Genomic DNA, 16878 nt, shown 5'->3' with positions numbered 1-16878 from the left:
TCAACGGAAAAAAAAATAAATAAAACCCCAAAAAAGTTACAAAGAAAGAACAACACAACTTATTAAATGTAGGAGCACCAAAATTCATGAACCGGATACATAATGTATAATAAACTTTTCAAAATGAACCCACAAACAAATCTGTGTACTATATTATCCATGTATGTGGGTTCTATATCCGATTTTGTGATTGATTTCTATCTATATACCAAAACTATTGAAACAAAATAGCTAAATGGCTAACTATTAGGACAATTTTTATAACAATATCAGTAATGGTGGGAAATGGCAAATCACAAAACTTGGCTCTTTCAACAACTTAGCATACTAAATATATATATATATAATAAAAATCAGTATTCAGATATATAAAATGAATAAAAAAACTCCAATTAATACATCGGTGTAATAAATCTACATATCAGCAACTGTCAATACATGTATAACTTAAAAACAGAGCACCAGCGAGCCAATAACTTTCATCTAGTTTATACAACCTAGAAGCTGAATACATAAAAATACAAAGGTTTTAGACCATCAACTCTGCTCTTTATAGGGAGTCCATATCAATTTGCAGACATCTACCTCAAGTCCACCACGGCCTGCGGCTTTCAAATGACGATCCAAGACCTTCGGATCTGCACAAATTACATGCTGCCCTTTTCGATACTGGATCAATTCCAAGCCCTGAAGGGTGTTCAAGATATCCTCCGCCTTAATGGCTGTCATGTCACTAAGCTCCTGCAGGGAGAGCAAGTATTTGCAGAGGCCATGTTAGAGACAATATAGAACAGATGTGTTGGGAAAGGAGCGGGAGAGAGATAATAATATAAATAGAAGCAATCAATCGCACAATTAGATTTTTCTAAAATGACCATATATTTTCCTTCCATAGCCATCTGAAAGACAAGAATACCTCTCGAGTAATAAGATACAGAGAACTTAATGGAGCAATTGAACTATTAAACTTTGGACAATTTCAGCACACATTCCAACATATACCTTAATAGATATGTTGCCCTTGTGCTTTTTCAAAATGTCTAGAAGAACCCGTGTCCAGTACCCTCTGTAGCTTAGCAGCCCCAGGTCCGAAAGGGGTCTTTCAGGTGTTCCAACTTTACCTTCTTTCTTGGAAAGCTCATAAGCTGCATCATGTTTGAAATGACATTAGCAATTATTATTCACTTAAAAATCAATAACAAAGACAGATCAGTAGTAGCACTGGGTTATGCCCCAACCTCTCCTGACTGATATCAGCTGGTGGTTACTCCAAATTAGACTTTTTTTCAAAAAATTTCAAGAAACTTTACACTTTTAGACAGGCTTGAAAAGTTTTAAAAAAAAAAAAAATTGAAAATTGAAAAAAAATCCACTAAAGACAAAAGAAAAAACTAAAACAGTTAAATTTTTTTGGTATGTTTTTTGGATTTTTTTCAAAACTTCTTTGATTCTTCTAGACTAGACAGACCTAAAAAGTAAATAATTGACACATTTACAAAATTCATTAAAGACAAAAAAGTTTGAAAAAATGCAACTTTTTTAACTAATGCCAAACAGGTTGAGCAGTGAGCACCCTGATAACCAGGCATTAACATTGCACTAGTGGTGTCAGTAGACTCAAATCCTTCTAGCAATATGGATACAACCTTTGGTCATGTCAGACTAGTAAGTTAAGGAAGATAATGAGGAAAGATGTGAAAACAAATTGGCCCTAATTAAAAATCCTGTCAATTTCTTGCTGAGGGCTTTCTCAAGTCTAGGGTAAGTTCTATAAACTACATCTTGTGGAGTACAATTGACTCCATCCAACATTTCTATTTTACTCCCATAATTTAGGAAGGGAAAATGCATAAGACTCCTAAAATGTTACCACTAAATTTACCCCCAATGACATGGACTGTTCTATGTCAGTTGCTGATTTGTTTATGAATCAACCAACTAGGACCTAACCCCGCCACGTCAGTGTAGGCAAATTTAGGGGTCTCTAGCTTTACTTTAGCAAGAGACACCAGTGAGCTATGTACTAACTCAAATAATCTTGAATTAGATTGCCATTTTCGATTTTGAAAACATTGACCAAAAGCTTTGAACTCATACATTCCCAACTAAGATTGAATATGAAAAATCACAAAGTTGGAGGGGATGGGGTCTATTAATATTCTGCACTATTTATACTGAACACAAAGAAAGAGGAATTGTTACGCTCAGTTCAGTCCCCATTAGATGAGGCATGGGAGGGGTAGATTGGGCACAGACCTAACCTGTGGCATAATTTGCACAAAATAGCTGCCCTCTAGTTCAAAAGCCACAACCTCACGGTTCTATAAATTAAAAAATAAAAGACAGAGAAATTAAACAGGAGAGCTTACAAAATGCAATTAGGAACTTTCCATAGCCTTTCCTCTGATAGGGAGGAAGAGTCAGAATGCAGGCCAAGTTATAGGACTCCTCTGAATGCTTTTCCTGCACCATTGGATGACAAAGCATGGTAAGAGACATTAAATTTCAACATAATTTAAACATTAATCTTCAGGAATTTAAACATTTATCACAAACTGCCTTCAGCTTTTCAAAAGTCAAAAACTCACTTGTGGCTGTAAGTTGACAGATACAGCCTACCTGCCCAAAGTTTATTTCACATACAAATACAACAATAGAATACTCCAGAACATAAATTCTAAATCTGTCTGTCATCTCAATTGGAGGCTACCCAGTGGAATGCACCCTTCTGAAGGACATTAGTTAAAAAATTGTGTGTCCTTGTGTATATGTCTACCTCTATGTCTGTGACTCATAACACGCCAGCAAACATGTAGTAAGAAACTTAAGTGCGACATTAATAGGAAGGGGCAGGGAACCAACACAAACAAAGAAACAAACAAGTTGAACCACTTTAGGCACTATCTGCTTGATCAGTGTTTTTAAAGGCTCAAGGCGCACTAAGGCGCCGAAGGTCTCTTGGAGCCTAGGCGCAAGGCGCAAGGCGAGGCGCGGGCTTTATTGAAGTAAGGCGCACAGTATTCGTAAAAAATAGAAAAATTAATGTAGACTAATCATTCATAGTACTAAGACAATTTTTTAAAAAATAAAAAGTAATCAAGATTCAAGACAAAATATAGAATAATTCTCAAAGCCATGAAAGTACATATTACATAACATTTCAATTTTTAAAGATCAAATAATCCACATTCAATAAAATAAAAACATAAACACTAAACATCTAAAACATAAATATCCAACAAATACTAATATATGTCTTAACACTTTAAAACATCAATATCAAAAGAAAGAGTAGGTTAGGTCGGTGTCAGTCAATCATCATTCTCAACATCAATGGCAAGCAAACTATCATCTTCTTCTCCATCAGTTGATTTGTATCCCTCAACATCTTCCTCCTCTGTGTCATCTGAGCCCGCTTCCTCTTCATCTATTAATTGAAGTGGAGTCAATGTTGATGATTTAGATATCCTCGGTTGTGCCTTTGAGCGTGAACTTGTTGCTCTACTTGCATGGCTACTTTCTTCTACTCCAGAAGCTCTAGCAACAGTGGCCCACGTCAAGCCATCATCATCATCAAACACAAGCTCATTATCTTCATCTGATTCTCCATCCATCCTCCCAAGCAACCACTCATTGCTTTCATCAATATTTTGCAAAGATATGGGATCAAGAGTGTTGCGCATGTCATACCTAAATCTCAATGTTCTATTGTATTTGACATACACTAAATCATTGAGACGTTGTTGTTCCAATCTATTTCTTTTCTTGCTATGAAGCTGCAATTATTAAAAAGATATTAAATTCTATATAATTAGAATAAAAAATATTTGAATTGAACAAAAAATTAGTTAGAATGTTAAATACTCACATGTTCAAATACACTCCGATTTCGTTCACAACCCGATGAACTACATGTTAGGCTAAGGACTTTTATGGCAAAAGTTTGCAAGTTTGGAGTATAAGAACCATATGATGCCCACCAATCAGCTGCGATAATCCACTAGTTAGAAATAATTGTTACCAAGTATTAAGTTTTACTAAAAGTATTACTAAAAATAAACTCTATGAGTCTATAATATATTACCTGGTGCTCTTGTATTTCTTTGCCTAATCGCAACAGACTTGCCAAAAAGACTCTCAGCCTTCATATAAATACTCATCTCATTAGTGATCAAATCTTGAACAGTGACATCCGGGACCAACCTTTGCATGCATTCATAAAACCCATTCATCACTTCATGATCTCTTTGCACCTCTAACGCTTTTGGATAAAAGAATTCTGGGTTAAGAAAATGTGCCGCTGCATGTAAAGGTCGATGCAATTGAACATCCCATCTTTTGTCAATGATTTCGAAAATTTCATTATACTTCTCTTCTTTATGATCAAATGAACTTGCAATGCATTCTTTTGCCCTATCCATTGCCTCATAAATGTATCCCATGGGAGGTTTCTTCTCGGTATCAACCAATCTAAGCACTTTGACAAGAGGACCCAAGACCTTAAGGGCAAACACAACAGTATTCCAAAATGAAGGCATCAACAAAGTTTGTGCCATTCTTTTACCTTGTGGCTCCTTTGCCCATTTGCTTGAGGTCCAGTCTTCGGAGGTGACCATCTTTCTCAAATTGTTTTTTTGTTGATGCATCCTAGACAAAGTCAAAAAGGCGGTTGCAAATCTAGTTTTTGCAGGCTTGATCAAATTCTTCAAATTTGTAAAGCGCCTCATCATGTTTAGCAACGTAGGCCGATTGTAAATGTAGCCATGTACTGCAATACCCCTTTCAAATGTCTTTTTCAGTCTAGGTATCTTGAAAATGTCTTCTAACATCAAGTCCAAACAATGAGCAGCACATGGTGTCCAATACAAGTGTTCATACTTAGCTTCCAAAAACCTCCCTATAATGTAACAATAATGAAGAATTATTATTTTCAAGTTTTTAAATTTTAAATACAAAACAAACTATGAGTAAACAATTTTGATGTAAGGAATGAGGAAATATTCTTACCCGCCAACACATTAGCTGCAGCACTATCAGTGATAACTTGCACCACATTCTCTTTTCCAACTTTCTTCACAAACTTGTCTAGTAATTCAAATAGCTTTTGCCCATCCTTTGAATAGCTAGAAGCATCAACCGACTCAACAAACATGGTTCCTCTTTGACAATTAACTAAAAAGTTAATCAATGTCCTTCCTCTCTTATCAGTCCAACCATCTGCCATTATGGAACAACCGTATTTTGCACAATCCTCTTTATGATTCTTCATCAAATCTTCAGTATGTTTCACTTCTTTTTTGAGTTGGGTAACCCGCACTTCATAGTATGTCGGTGGCTTCATACCAGGACCATATTGGCCAATGGCTTCAATCATTGGTCCAAAACTCTCATAATTTACTGCATTAAAAGGGATGCCAGCATCATACATCCACCTTGCAAATCTTTGTAGTGCTCGAGCTCTCATTTCTTTTTTGTAAGGGTCATTTGCATCAATTTTGATTTGTTTCCCTTTTGCTTTGTCTTTTCGATTTTTCACCACTGATTCAGGATTGGGTGTGAAGTAAACATCCATAGGCCCTTTTCTCTTTGGCGTTTTTGATTTGGATTTGGATTTGGATGAACCTTGGCTACTACTTGTCAACTTGCGGTGTTGATTGACATTGATCTCAACGACATCATCATCTTCATCTTCATCTTCCATGTCCATGTCATCGAAATCAGGCAACATGTTCATTTCTTCTTTTTGTGTCTTTTTTTTGGACATGAACTCTCTAATCTCTTCTCTTACATGAGAAGGACACTTCGGGCAAGCAGTGACATTCCTATAACCTCCCACAAGGTGTTGTTTCACCCGATAAACGCCTCCATTTGATACTTTACCACAAAAATTACACTCAAACTTGTTTAAATTGTTCTCCTCCACCAAATGGGCATATTGCCACGCCGGATCTTTTCTATTACTTTCCGATGTCATTTTCTACTTAGTACTTACTACACAACACAAAAAATAAATAACAAAAAAATAATTTCAGTATAATGAATGTAATGCATGTTATGTGATGAATTAATTAATGAATGTAATGTATGAATCAATTTTCTATTTTTTTAATTAATGATGAATTAATTAATTAATGTACATTCCATTACATTTATTCCTATGTTACATTCAATTTTCTATTAATGTATAATGTATGTAATTTAATGTATGTAATGTATGAATTAATTAATGTTATGAATCAATTTTCAATTTTTTTAATTAATGGTGAATTAATTAATTTCAGTATAATGATGAATCAATTTCAGTATAATATAATCATAATAAATGTAATATATCTATTTTTTTATTTATGTATGTATGTATGAATTAATTAATTTATTTATTTGTTTATGTAATAATCAGGGTTATGAAAGTCAAATAATTGAAAAAAAAAATTATTTATTTATTTATCATAATCAATTTATTTATTTATTTATTTATTTATGAATTAATTAATTTATGAATTAATTAATTTATCATAATCAATTAATTAAGTTATTTATGAATTTATTTATCAATTAATTAAGTTATTTATTTATTTATTTATTTATTTATTTATTTATCATAATCAAAAGAAAAGAAAAGAAAAAAAAAATAAAAAATAAAAACAGATCACCTTCAACGAAGGTAAAAGAAAAGAAAAAAAAAAAAAAAAAAAAAAACAGAACCTGTGAAGACGATCGAAGAAGAAGGAGAAGGGGAGAGAGTCGATCTGCGAAGCCGATCGAAGTTGAACTCGAGCCTGCGAAGTCAATAGAGAACCTGCGAAGTCGAACCTGCGAGAAGTCGATCGAAGTCGAGTCGCGAGAAGTCGAGTCGCAGACTTCTTTTTTGGAACACAGGTTCGTAATCGATCGATTAGGGTTCCTATTTGTCTCATATGGTACATGGGTCGTAATCCTCTGTGATTACGAGCCATTCGAAAGGTTATCTGAGCCGTTAGATCAGATCTACGACTTGAACACTGAGTCGCGCCTAGGCGATCGCCTTGCGCCTCTCTCGCCTTGATCAAGTCGCGTCTAAGGCGAGCGCCTGGTTCAATTCGCCTCGCCTGGTACCTGCACAGGCGCAGCTGCTGAGCCTCGACTCGCCTTGCGCCTAGGCGTGCGCCTAGGCACGCCTTTGACAACACTGTGCTTGATGATATGGTGTTAACACACACACAAAAGAAGATGGAAAAAAAGAAAAAAGGGATCTAAATGTAATGACATTGACTATTAGCACCAAACAAAACGGTTTATACTTCTCTTACAGGAGCCATTATCAAAATTTACATTTCCCATGCAGGGCTCTCCTGTCCAAACCACCAGATATGATCCAAAACGCTGAATCTACATTATTTTACCACTACACTTGCCTTTGTTTGATAGAAGTTCTTCACAATAGACTGTACTATACAAGGTTTTAAAAAGCGGCCGCAACCGTTACGTAACGCCGTTACGTAACGGTTGTGGTAGTTACCGCCACCCGTTACGGCCGCTTGTTACGTAACGGTTGTGGTAGTTACCGCCACCCGTTACGGCCGCTTTTGCAGTGTGATTGAGATTCACAAGTGTATCGCCTATAGCAGCTGCTATAACGGTTGTAACGGTGCCGTAACGGCCTGTTACGCACCGTTACGTAACGATTCCGAATTGCTTCTTTCGGAAAAAAAAAATATGAAAATAGGGGAAAAGAGATAGAGAGAAAAGAGGGAAGATGAAGAGGGAACAAGAGATAGAGAGAAAAGAAAGAAGATGAGGAACATGTTATTGATTTGTTGAAGCTGTAAGACCTATGTCATTCTATTTAGCTGCTATCACTCAACCATTTTGTTTGTGTGTGTCTATCTATATATTGTTTGATAATAATAATAATAATAATAATAATAATAATAATAATATGTGTGGTCATTATCTATTTGACTTGACTAATATATATATATATATATATTTAGGCTTTTATTTATTCTCTTACTTTTGTCATTGTTTATCTTATATATAATAGTTAGTGATTGATTTTTTGTATAATATAAAGTTATTAATTATTAAAACAAAATGTAAAAAACTCAGTTTTTAGTGATTTAAAAATATGAAATATATTGGATCAAACTTAAAAATTTATAAAATTTGATCAATATTTATTTTAAAACCCAATAAATATGATCATGGAAAAAAAATATGCGTATTATTAAATTTTTTTCAAATTGTGCGAAAAATAAAAAAATTCACGGTTCCGGTTACCGCAACCGTTACGCTACGGCCTTTACACCCCGCAACCGCAGCCGCAGCCGCGCCACCGCCACCGTTACGGCGACCGCAACCGCTTTTCAGAACCTTGCTTGCGCCAGAATTATGCTCTTGTGTGTGCTTATTAAACACAGAGTGGCATTTGCAAGTATATATACATATCGATATGCAGTTGTGTGATTCAATAAGAGGACATATGACTCCCATTTCAGGTCCACTTTAACACAAACCATAGGCCTTGACTTCACTAATCCCCAAGCCAAAAATCAAATGGGTGAACTACAACGCAATTTAGCATAAGAAGATAGATCAATTTTCAATTTTGATTCATTTTTACTAACACAACCCATGTTAAAGAAACTACCAATAGCACAGATTCACCAAAAGATTATTAATCATTCACATAACAAATTCATTGTGCATGCCAGTAAACAGTGTGAGACCTACATGACATGCTAAATTAAACATTATTTTAGAAACTTTCAGTTCCCAAAAAATAAATTCAAATAAATATAGCAGGACAGCATTAAGGGAAGGGGGATTTCAAAGAAACTCTCAAACAAAAACAATTACCTTAGAAAAGTAGCCAACCATGTGGCATCCCCGATCGTCACATTCACAAAGCACGTAAAACAGAAACAGGTCAACGTCATAATACAGTGTCTTGTGATCCAGGAACAATTTCGCCAAATAGCAAAGATTTTGTCCATAAACCTTGTTCTTTTTGCCATCAATCTGTTTAATTTCAAGACATTATAACTCAGAAAAGCTAAATGAACTGTAGACACCATGTCCATGCAATTGTAATAAATTTCCATTTAATGTGTGAAATACAATATGAAAAGAAGATATTGAAAACTGTGAAGCAAACTCTCACGTTGCCTGGGTACAAAGGGCATGTGCAGGGTATAAAGGGGATGTGCAGGGTGTAAGTGTAGCAAAGTCTACCCAAGACCGTGTCACGTGGTATCAGAGCTAGATGTACCGTAGGGATGGGTAGCCTGTGTTTCGCAGGCCCTGCATGCTATGCGTGCGAGACGATGTTAAGCAAAGTCTCACATCACCTATGTACAAAGGAGATGTGCAGTGTATAAGCGTGAGCGTAACCTCATTTCACAAGCTAACTTTTGGAGTTAAGTTCTTCCCAAGACCATGTTACAAAGCATAAATCTACATTTCGAAACCAAGCTAAAACTACATACTACAATTTTGAAGTTTCATCCAATTAAACAATGACAGGGTATGCAAACCTTGACCATGATGAGATTAAATAAGAAACAGGAAGCTAAGCCCAAAAAATAACGAAAAGAAATAATAATTGGAGGGCATGAGAGCATACCTCAAACATTGACAGGGTACCACTTCGATATATCTCATCACCAGGGGGATGCTTGAGATCGCATTTCCTCTTCAGACACAAGGCAAAAATTAGAAAATAAATATAGCTCCCATTAGATATTTCTTTCTTGACAGGAAATGCCATAAAAGCTTAAGATGACCTTATAGGGTGGGAAAAAAAGAATCTAAAAATTAACAAAGGATTGTCTAAGAATAAAATCTGAGGATTGGAAAGTAAAAACTTTCACCTCTAATTCAACATCGTACATGAAATTTTCAGACCTCTATACAATAGCAGAACATGAAAAAAAAAAAACTTCAACCATTATTTTACCCCAAAAAAAAAATGTACATGTAAAACATATATACAAGTTTGCCTAAAAGAATATTTAATACCTAAATACAGCAATTATCAAAATAATTGAAATTCTTCCCACAATTAAATCCCCTTTAGCCAAAGCAAGAACAACAATCCCAATGATTTGTGTTTGACTCAAACTGCCTGGAAAACTGTAACTTCTTTTTTTTTGGATAAATAATCAAAATTTATTAGAAAAGCATCAAGAGGATGCAAAGAATACAAAGAATATAAAACCCACTTAGGCTCCAAACAAAACTAACTAATCAAGTCTTCCACAAAATCTATAAAAGCCAGAACATCTGGGTCAACGGAAACTGTAACCCAACTATGTAACACCATAAGAAGCCGGCTCTCTAACCATGGAATTGAATGAGACACACCTTGGAAAACTGTAATTCTTAACATATTGTTATAGATAGAACAAAGCCTTTGAGACCCTCGAAACAAGCAGATAACTCCACTATTCACAACTTCATTTTACTACTTTGGTATCGTTTGAGAACAGGCTTTTTTAGTAACTTTTTGGCTTTTTGGCTAATATATAATGTAAAAAAAACTATTATATTTGGGATGACTTTTTGATTTTTTACGAAAAGATGTGCAAAAAGTAGAGAGAAAAGGGAATCTTTGACTTTTTGGTATAGGTTGTTGGCTTTTTGATTTTTTAAGTGATTTTTTGGCAAAAATCACCACTTGCCAAACGAACTATAAGCATGTGACAAATATGAAGTACATGATGTTTAAATCCCCACATATATGAACCTGTCTGATACATATTGGACACAGACCTCATCCATACACCCCATATCTATGTCATATTGACAGTAAGAATCCATGCAGCACAAAATACTACCCAACGTAAGAGGTTATGTTAAGGATATAACCATCACATAGGATGAGAGGGTGTCTCCTATAAGGAAGAAGAAACAAGGTAGATGAAATCAAAGGGAAGCATTTACATTTTGCAGGCACATAGGTAACTTTATGCATGCAAATACTTGACTACAACATCCTGCAAAAATTAATATACTAGTCTACAGGTTCAACACTGCTTTTCTTTCTCATTACAAATATTCTATGCCACAATCTGAATTGGAGAAAGCAATGCCAGATAGAAAAAAATTGAGGCAAAGCTCACCATATGCCTCTGAAGCTGTTCTTTGCGCTTCATGAAAGTGAGGCAAAACTCACAAAAGTACAGCTGCAAAGAGTCATTGTATTCTGGTGGAAAGGGAGAGAAGTACCATGTCTCAATCTCATATCTTCCAAGCTCTATAGTCGCTATATTCTTAACTTTGGTGAATTCTTCATGTTCACGCAAGCTGGCAGCATCAAGCTCCTCGTGGCCCTGCACAGTTGAAAATAACATCTTCAGATTATCATTTATTGAAACCTCAAGACAACAACAAAATAAAACTGAAAAAGGAAGCAAAAGCATGTGACTTAAGTCAATTCTCTATTAACATAAAATTATCAGATATTACGTGGTTCAAATCCAATTAATTTATATAGTCAATCCTTTATGTGTGTGTGTGTGTGTGTGTGTGTGTGAGAGAGAGAGAGAGAGAGAGAGAGAGATTACATGGATAACGATCACCAAGATCCAAATTCAAATCAACAAATCTGATGCATACAAGAAGTACTAGGTGCTACAAGTTCTTTAAAAAATGTCTACAAAAACTAGCTTCCTTTCTAGAATCTTAGCTCTTCTCTTTCTTACTTATTCTTACTACTATCACTTTCTAAACCTGGCCAGCATAATGAAACTAGCAGACCGTGGACATTGCGAAATACTCACTTCAAGAAAAAGAAGATACAAATAAGGGTATACGGTGAACACACTGCGATCATGAAATAAAGGCCCCAAAAAAATTTCCAACAATGGTAACAGGCATCTAAGGAAGGCAACAGAGTGATGTGGAGCATGCTAACATGAAAATGAGCAGATTTGGAATTTCACGTAGGTCACCTTGGACTTCATAGAATCAGAAGATTATTGATGATACTAACCTAATGTTTTTTTTCTTCCTCGTAAGTTAATTTGGGAAGCATGTGTGAACTTCAAGGTTAAAATCTTCGGATCGTCTTTTAACTTTAACTCATAAGAAACTCAATATTAATGAAAGGTTTCAAAACAAGAGACCAAAATTTTTTCTTCCATAATGGTGCATTATGTGCAGGAGGAAGTTGGAAAGCATTGATCTTTTATATCTATATTGTCTTGTGGCTATGGCATTATGGTATCATCTAATTCAGTTCGCGGAGGTTGATTGGGTAGTTCCATGTTTGTGTACCAGTATGTTCATTGTTGATTATAGAAATTTTGGTTGTGCTAAGACTAAGAGGGCCCAATTCCTATGGAAGAATTTGATTTATGTTGTGGTTTGGATTATCTAGACAAAAATAAATGTAAGAACTTTTTATGGACAAGCTTGAACATGATGAGCTACGGGACAACGATTGTTATTGGTCATCTTTTGGGTTTCGATATCATCTCCCTTTAATGGGGTGCCTCTATTATTGATTTCTATAGATTAGAAGGTTGTTTGCCATGTTTAATTTTATTTCTTTTCTTTTACTTGGTGGACTTCTTGTCCTTTTTAATGTATTTTACCTATGTTTCTTTTTTACAAAGTTTTTTTTTTATATTGTTGTTGATCAAAATACAAAAAAAAACAAAAAAAGTAAAGGATGCCTACGGAATGGTAATAGGAGGGTTTGGGATGTGCCTCTTTTATGCATTATATAGTGCACTTAGATAGAGAGGAATTGTAGAGAAGGAATACCTGATCTATGCCTTGAAAGGAAAGTTGTTGGCATCATTGCTCTTTTGGCTTAGAGAAGGTTTTACTTTTTTGTTGTATTCTTTTGTAATTTTCTAAGGGAATTGCATACGCATGTAGAAATATAAGCGGGCTTTCGGTATAATTATTGTTGTTTCCTTTTCTATACTTTGTGTACAAGTTCCTGCCCCAGTTGGCACTTTCTTTTATACATTTGTTTATAAAAAAAACAAGAATGTTAATGACCACACAATGGGGGTCATTAGTCTTGTTGTACGTGTAATGTAAAAAAGTATGGGAATATGTGAAAAGCGCATTGGAATTCTAACTATTTCCACCTTAATGACAGCCCATAGGGTTGTTGTTAGCATGACCTTAAAAAAAACCTTTGACTAATCAACAATTAATTACAATAAATTTTCTTCTTCTTTTTTTGATTCGCCAATAACCAATAATGACAATTAATTAAAAGGCATAAAACCATTCTATAAAAGTTTTCACCATATATTCGCCGATAAAACAAAAACAAAAACAACTTATGCAGCAATCAGGAGGGAACAAAAGTAAGAGTGGTGATAAGTGCATACCTCCTCCACGTGTGTCTCGTCAATTTTACGTTTCTGATGGCGCGTCATTTTCAAGCTTGTTACCTAAAAATATCAAGGGTGAAGAAATCATTTCAATCAGCATTAATAAAAATATTGTTTTCCACAACATGTTTGTTACATGGACTCAAGTGTGGGCATGTGTATGTGTGTGTGTGTTAGATTATCTAATTCTCATGTTCAAGGACACCATGCCACAGCTAGAATTTTTATTTCTTAAATACTATTTTTTTCAATAAAATGACATAGAACAATTTGTGCATTAAATGGGACTAATACGCATAGTTACAAAGTAAATGTGACAATTTAAGCATACTTGATGAGGTGCATGTCAAACTAACACATCAAACATATATCTCATACCCTTACTCAAGTATCGAGTGTCCAACATGGGTAGTTCACAAATTTGGAAGAGTTTGTATAACATAAGGTTTACAAAGAACCCTAAAACCTTACTCCCACCCACCCCCAAACCCCCAAATAAGAAAGAAGAAAAGAAAAGAAAAAAAAACATAAACAAGGAAATGAAAAACAATAACAAAACATATCCACGATCAAGTTGGCAACACAATCCATAACATTGGAATAGATCAAAGATAGATTGTCCTTTGGTGCATAATACATAACATTGTCCATGATCAAGATGGGAAAGCAATAGTAGGACATGTTCTATATTGCTTGCAGTTTGCACACTAATGGAAGTATAAACTGCAAGCCATATTACTAGAAGGACCTCTATCTCTGAATCTTAACATACTGGACAAACGAATTCAGTATTACTCAAAGTTTCAAATGAAGAACACGAACAGAAATATTACCTTATCCTCCACCTTTTCATCTACAACAGTCTCCACTGAATCAAGATCAAGTTGTTCAAGTTTAACCCATTCATCAAGCCTCCTATTGACTGAAAGAAACCAAATAGCATGAAATAAATAAAACACAATAATTAAAAATAAAAAATAATATTTCTGGCAGTTTACTTCCTTAGTGAATAAGTTTTATAATACATAACATAACATGCCATGAAATCAATCAGTGGCAGTGCAAAAAATTTGACAGTATGTATAACAAATTTAATATCTGCCAAAGCTAATTCCTCACAATGGCAGACTCACAGTACAAATAATAGCACTAGAATATCAAAATTGATAAACAAGGCCCCACACACAGTAGATAACTACTTAATCCCCTGGCATTGGTGGACAAAAACACACCTCTAATTTTCATTGACATTATTTGTAAATTGACTTTAATACCTTTATCTTCTTCCTCTTTTCTGAACTAAACCCTTCACTTCACCCCTTGTGGTATAGATTATGAGCACATAACTCCTTATCATAGGGAACATAGGTGACTGTAATGCATTTTCTGTTAATTTGGATAGAAAAGGTGACATTGCATTTAGTTCACAAACCACACAAGTTAAAGTGGTCATTTTCAAATGACAGTAGTTATGTGCACATAGTCTATACCACACAACTGACAAAGTGAAATTCTCCCTAAATTACTCAACTCTTGCAAACCCTGACCATTTAAAGCAAAACGTTCCAAATTTTCCTCTCTTTCGTTTCTTCTCTTTTTTTCTGGGTAGCCAAAGGAGAACAAATCAAACGCACCTCATGTAGAAACTGATGCAAACATTAATGGAGTGCTGAGCAGGCCGGTTATGCGCCCGGAAGCAAAACAACCAATGAGCTTTGAGTGATTAAATAAGTAGTTAAAACAGTTGGACAGTTAGCCGTCAAGTAAGCAGTTAGCAAGTCAAAAGTAGGTTAATTTTTGGATAGTTGATCTTGAACTACGATCTAGTATATTGTGTAATAAAGGCTCCGTTTGTTTTGACATAAAATGTTTTTGTTAAAAATATTTACTCATTTTTCGTTGTTTAGTTGAACAAAAAGCAAGTAAAACATTTTTTAAGAAAAATATTTTTGCATCATTTTTCCAAAAATGACTTACCTTTAAAATTTGTGCAAGTCAATTTTTACAAAGTTTACTCTCACTTACTACCTTTTCAACACTTTCAGTCTTTTCAAATAAATATCATCACTCACTAAAAAGTAATAAATAACACTTTATTGAATCCCAATTTCTGGTTTGGGCAATAAAAAATATTTTTGTTTCAAGTGTCAATCAAACCCCGAAAAGGAAAAACATTTTTTCTATGTAAAATCAATTTACAATAAAATATATATATATATTGTTTTTTGTAACACTGCAAAACAAATGGAGCTTGAATCAAATTTCTCTTTTCAGCAATAAAATATTTTTGTTTTAAGTGTCAACCAGAAAAAGAAAAAGACTAATCCTATATGCACTAATTAGTGTACCAAGTGTACTAATTGATGATGTAACATAATTTAAGATATTTTTAATACTTGTAATTTGTATAACGGGTGAATAATAATGTCATAACTACGTACACTAATTAGTATGTAGCACCACTCAAAAGAAAAACAAAAACATTTTTCCTTTACAAGAAAAATATATTTTTTGTGTAAAATATTTTAAGTCAAAAAAACCGGAGCCCAAATTGTTCTAGTCAGTTAAGCATTCAACACATTCCTCTGAAATTCTACCCTTTGCAATTACAGTCCTTTTCTGTTTACTTCTCAAGCTCGTATCGAATACACATAATACATCTATAGGCATAAACATAAACCCTAACCCTAACTATCAAAATTGAGAAGAGAGGCATAGAAGAAAGTGATATAGATCCTTACATTCAGTGTAGTGAACGTAGTACTCGTAATCGCTGTTCCCGCCGTTGTGCATCTTGCGGCGTTCGATGACCTTGACGGGGTGATACTTCCCGTCCCTCCAACGGCACATGACGCGAGTACCGACCTCCAATGGCAGCATACTCGCTTTCCTCTTCCTAGATGCGTCGTTCTCTGCCGGATAATTTCCGCCGGAATCTGACGCCGCCGGAAGTGGTCCGTCGCCGGCGGACTGGTTTGGGGCGCCAGCGACGGAAGGGGTTGAGCCGTTTTCCGTACCAGTCGGTGACTCTATCGAACCCATCGTTTCTTACTTGAAAATTGGAAGGAGAACAGAAGAGTACAAATTTCGACATCGAGTTAAATAAATATAAGGTAAATAACACTAACATCCTGTGTCTTAATAAATATAAAATAATAAGGTAAATTACACTTAAGATTGTTTTGGCTCTCTTAAATAAGCGTATTTTTTATTTTTTTAAATTAAAAAAATTGAGGAAGAAATTATGAATGTTTAAGTTAACTTTTTATAAAAAGATGTATAATAAAAAATTATAAAAATTAATTTGTAGGAAAAAATTAAGATTAAGAGTTGTGCAGCCGTAATTGTTGACTTTTGATAAATAGTATTAATTTTTTAACTTTTTGAATAACTTTTTGACTTTTTAATTTTTTTATAATATGTCAAACTTGACCTTAACATTCTATATCTTTTACTAAAATTTTTACTGATAAATTACAATGACACTCTAAAATTTTTATTTAATATAAATCCTCCGCTCACATTTGAAAATTAGCTTTGT

The 16878-nt window shown here is 34.5% G+C and overlaps 2 protein-coding genes across 2 annotated transcripts; both read right to left on the bottom strand.

Moving 5' to 3' along the window:
- Positions 1-344: 344 nt before the first annotated feature.
- Positions 345-16458, bottom strand: LOC114305721 (histone acetyltransferase of the MYST family 1). The gene is made up of 9 exons (XM_028250858.2): positions 16079-16458; positions 14171-14259; positions 13335-13397; positions 11103-11312; positions 9605-9673; positions 8839-9000; positions 2370-2463; positions 1003-1145; positions 345-741 (listed from the first exon to the last, which is right to left on the bottom strand). The coding sequence occupies exons 1-9, from the start codon at positions 16377-16379 to the stop codon at positions 538-540; spliced, it is 1335 nt and encodes a 444-aa protein (XP_028106659.2). The 5' UTR covers positions 16380-16458; the 3' UTR covers positions 345-537.
- Positions 3233-6693, bottom strand: LOC114292821 (uncharacterized). Its single transcript, XM_082874729.1, has 4 exons — positions 5008-6693; positions 4085-4897; positions 3869-3987; positions 3233-3776 (listed from the first exon to the last, which is right to left on the bottom strand). Exons 1-4 carry the CDS (start codon positions 5972-5974, stop codon positions 3312-3314), a joined length of 2364 nt encoding a protein of 787 aa, XP_082730855.1. The 5' UTR covers positions 5975-6693; the 3' UTR covers positions 3233-3311.
- Positions 16459-16878: the final 420 nt, after the last annotated feature.

The sequence above is a fragment of the Camellia sinensis genome, chromosome 6 (assembly GCF_055761805.1).
Source record: "Camellia sinensis isolate YWXY chromosome 6, ASM5576180v1, whole genome shotgun sequence".
Classification (NCBI taxonomy): domain Eukaryota; kingdom Viridiplantae; phylum Streptophyta; class Magnoliopsida; order Ericales; family Theaceae; genus Camellia; species Camellia sinensis.
Note: the sequence above shows the minus strand (reverse complement) of the source record. Positions and strands in the feature narration are given on the sequence as shown.

Bases quoted from the DNA above. Each gene is read 5' to 3' on its own strand.
- LOC114292821 (XM_082874729.1), bottom strand. From the start codon at position 5,974: ATGACATCGGAAAGTAATAGAAAAGATCCGGCGTGGCAATATGCCCAT. The intron at 4,898-5,007 runs GTAAGAATATTT...GTTACATTATAG, and splicing joins TGCAGCTAATGTGTTGGCGG to GGAGGTTTTTGGAAGCTAAG. The intron at 3,988-4,084 runs GTAATATATTAT...GGATTATCGCAG, and splicing joins AAGAAATACAAGAGCACCAG to CTGATTGGTGGGCATCATAT.
- LOC114305721 (XM_028250858.2), bottom strand. From the start codon at position 16,379: ATGGGTTCGATAGAGTCACCGACTGGTACGGAAAACGGCTCAACCCCT. The intron at 9,001-9,604 runs GTATGCTCTCAT...GAAATTAAACAG, and splicing joins GTACCCTGTCAATGTTTGAG to ATTGATGGCAAAAAGAACAA. The intron at 742-1,002 runs GTATATGTTGGA...CTCTCCCTGCAG, and splicing joins AGGGCAACATATCTATTAAG to GAGCTTAGTGACATGACAGC.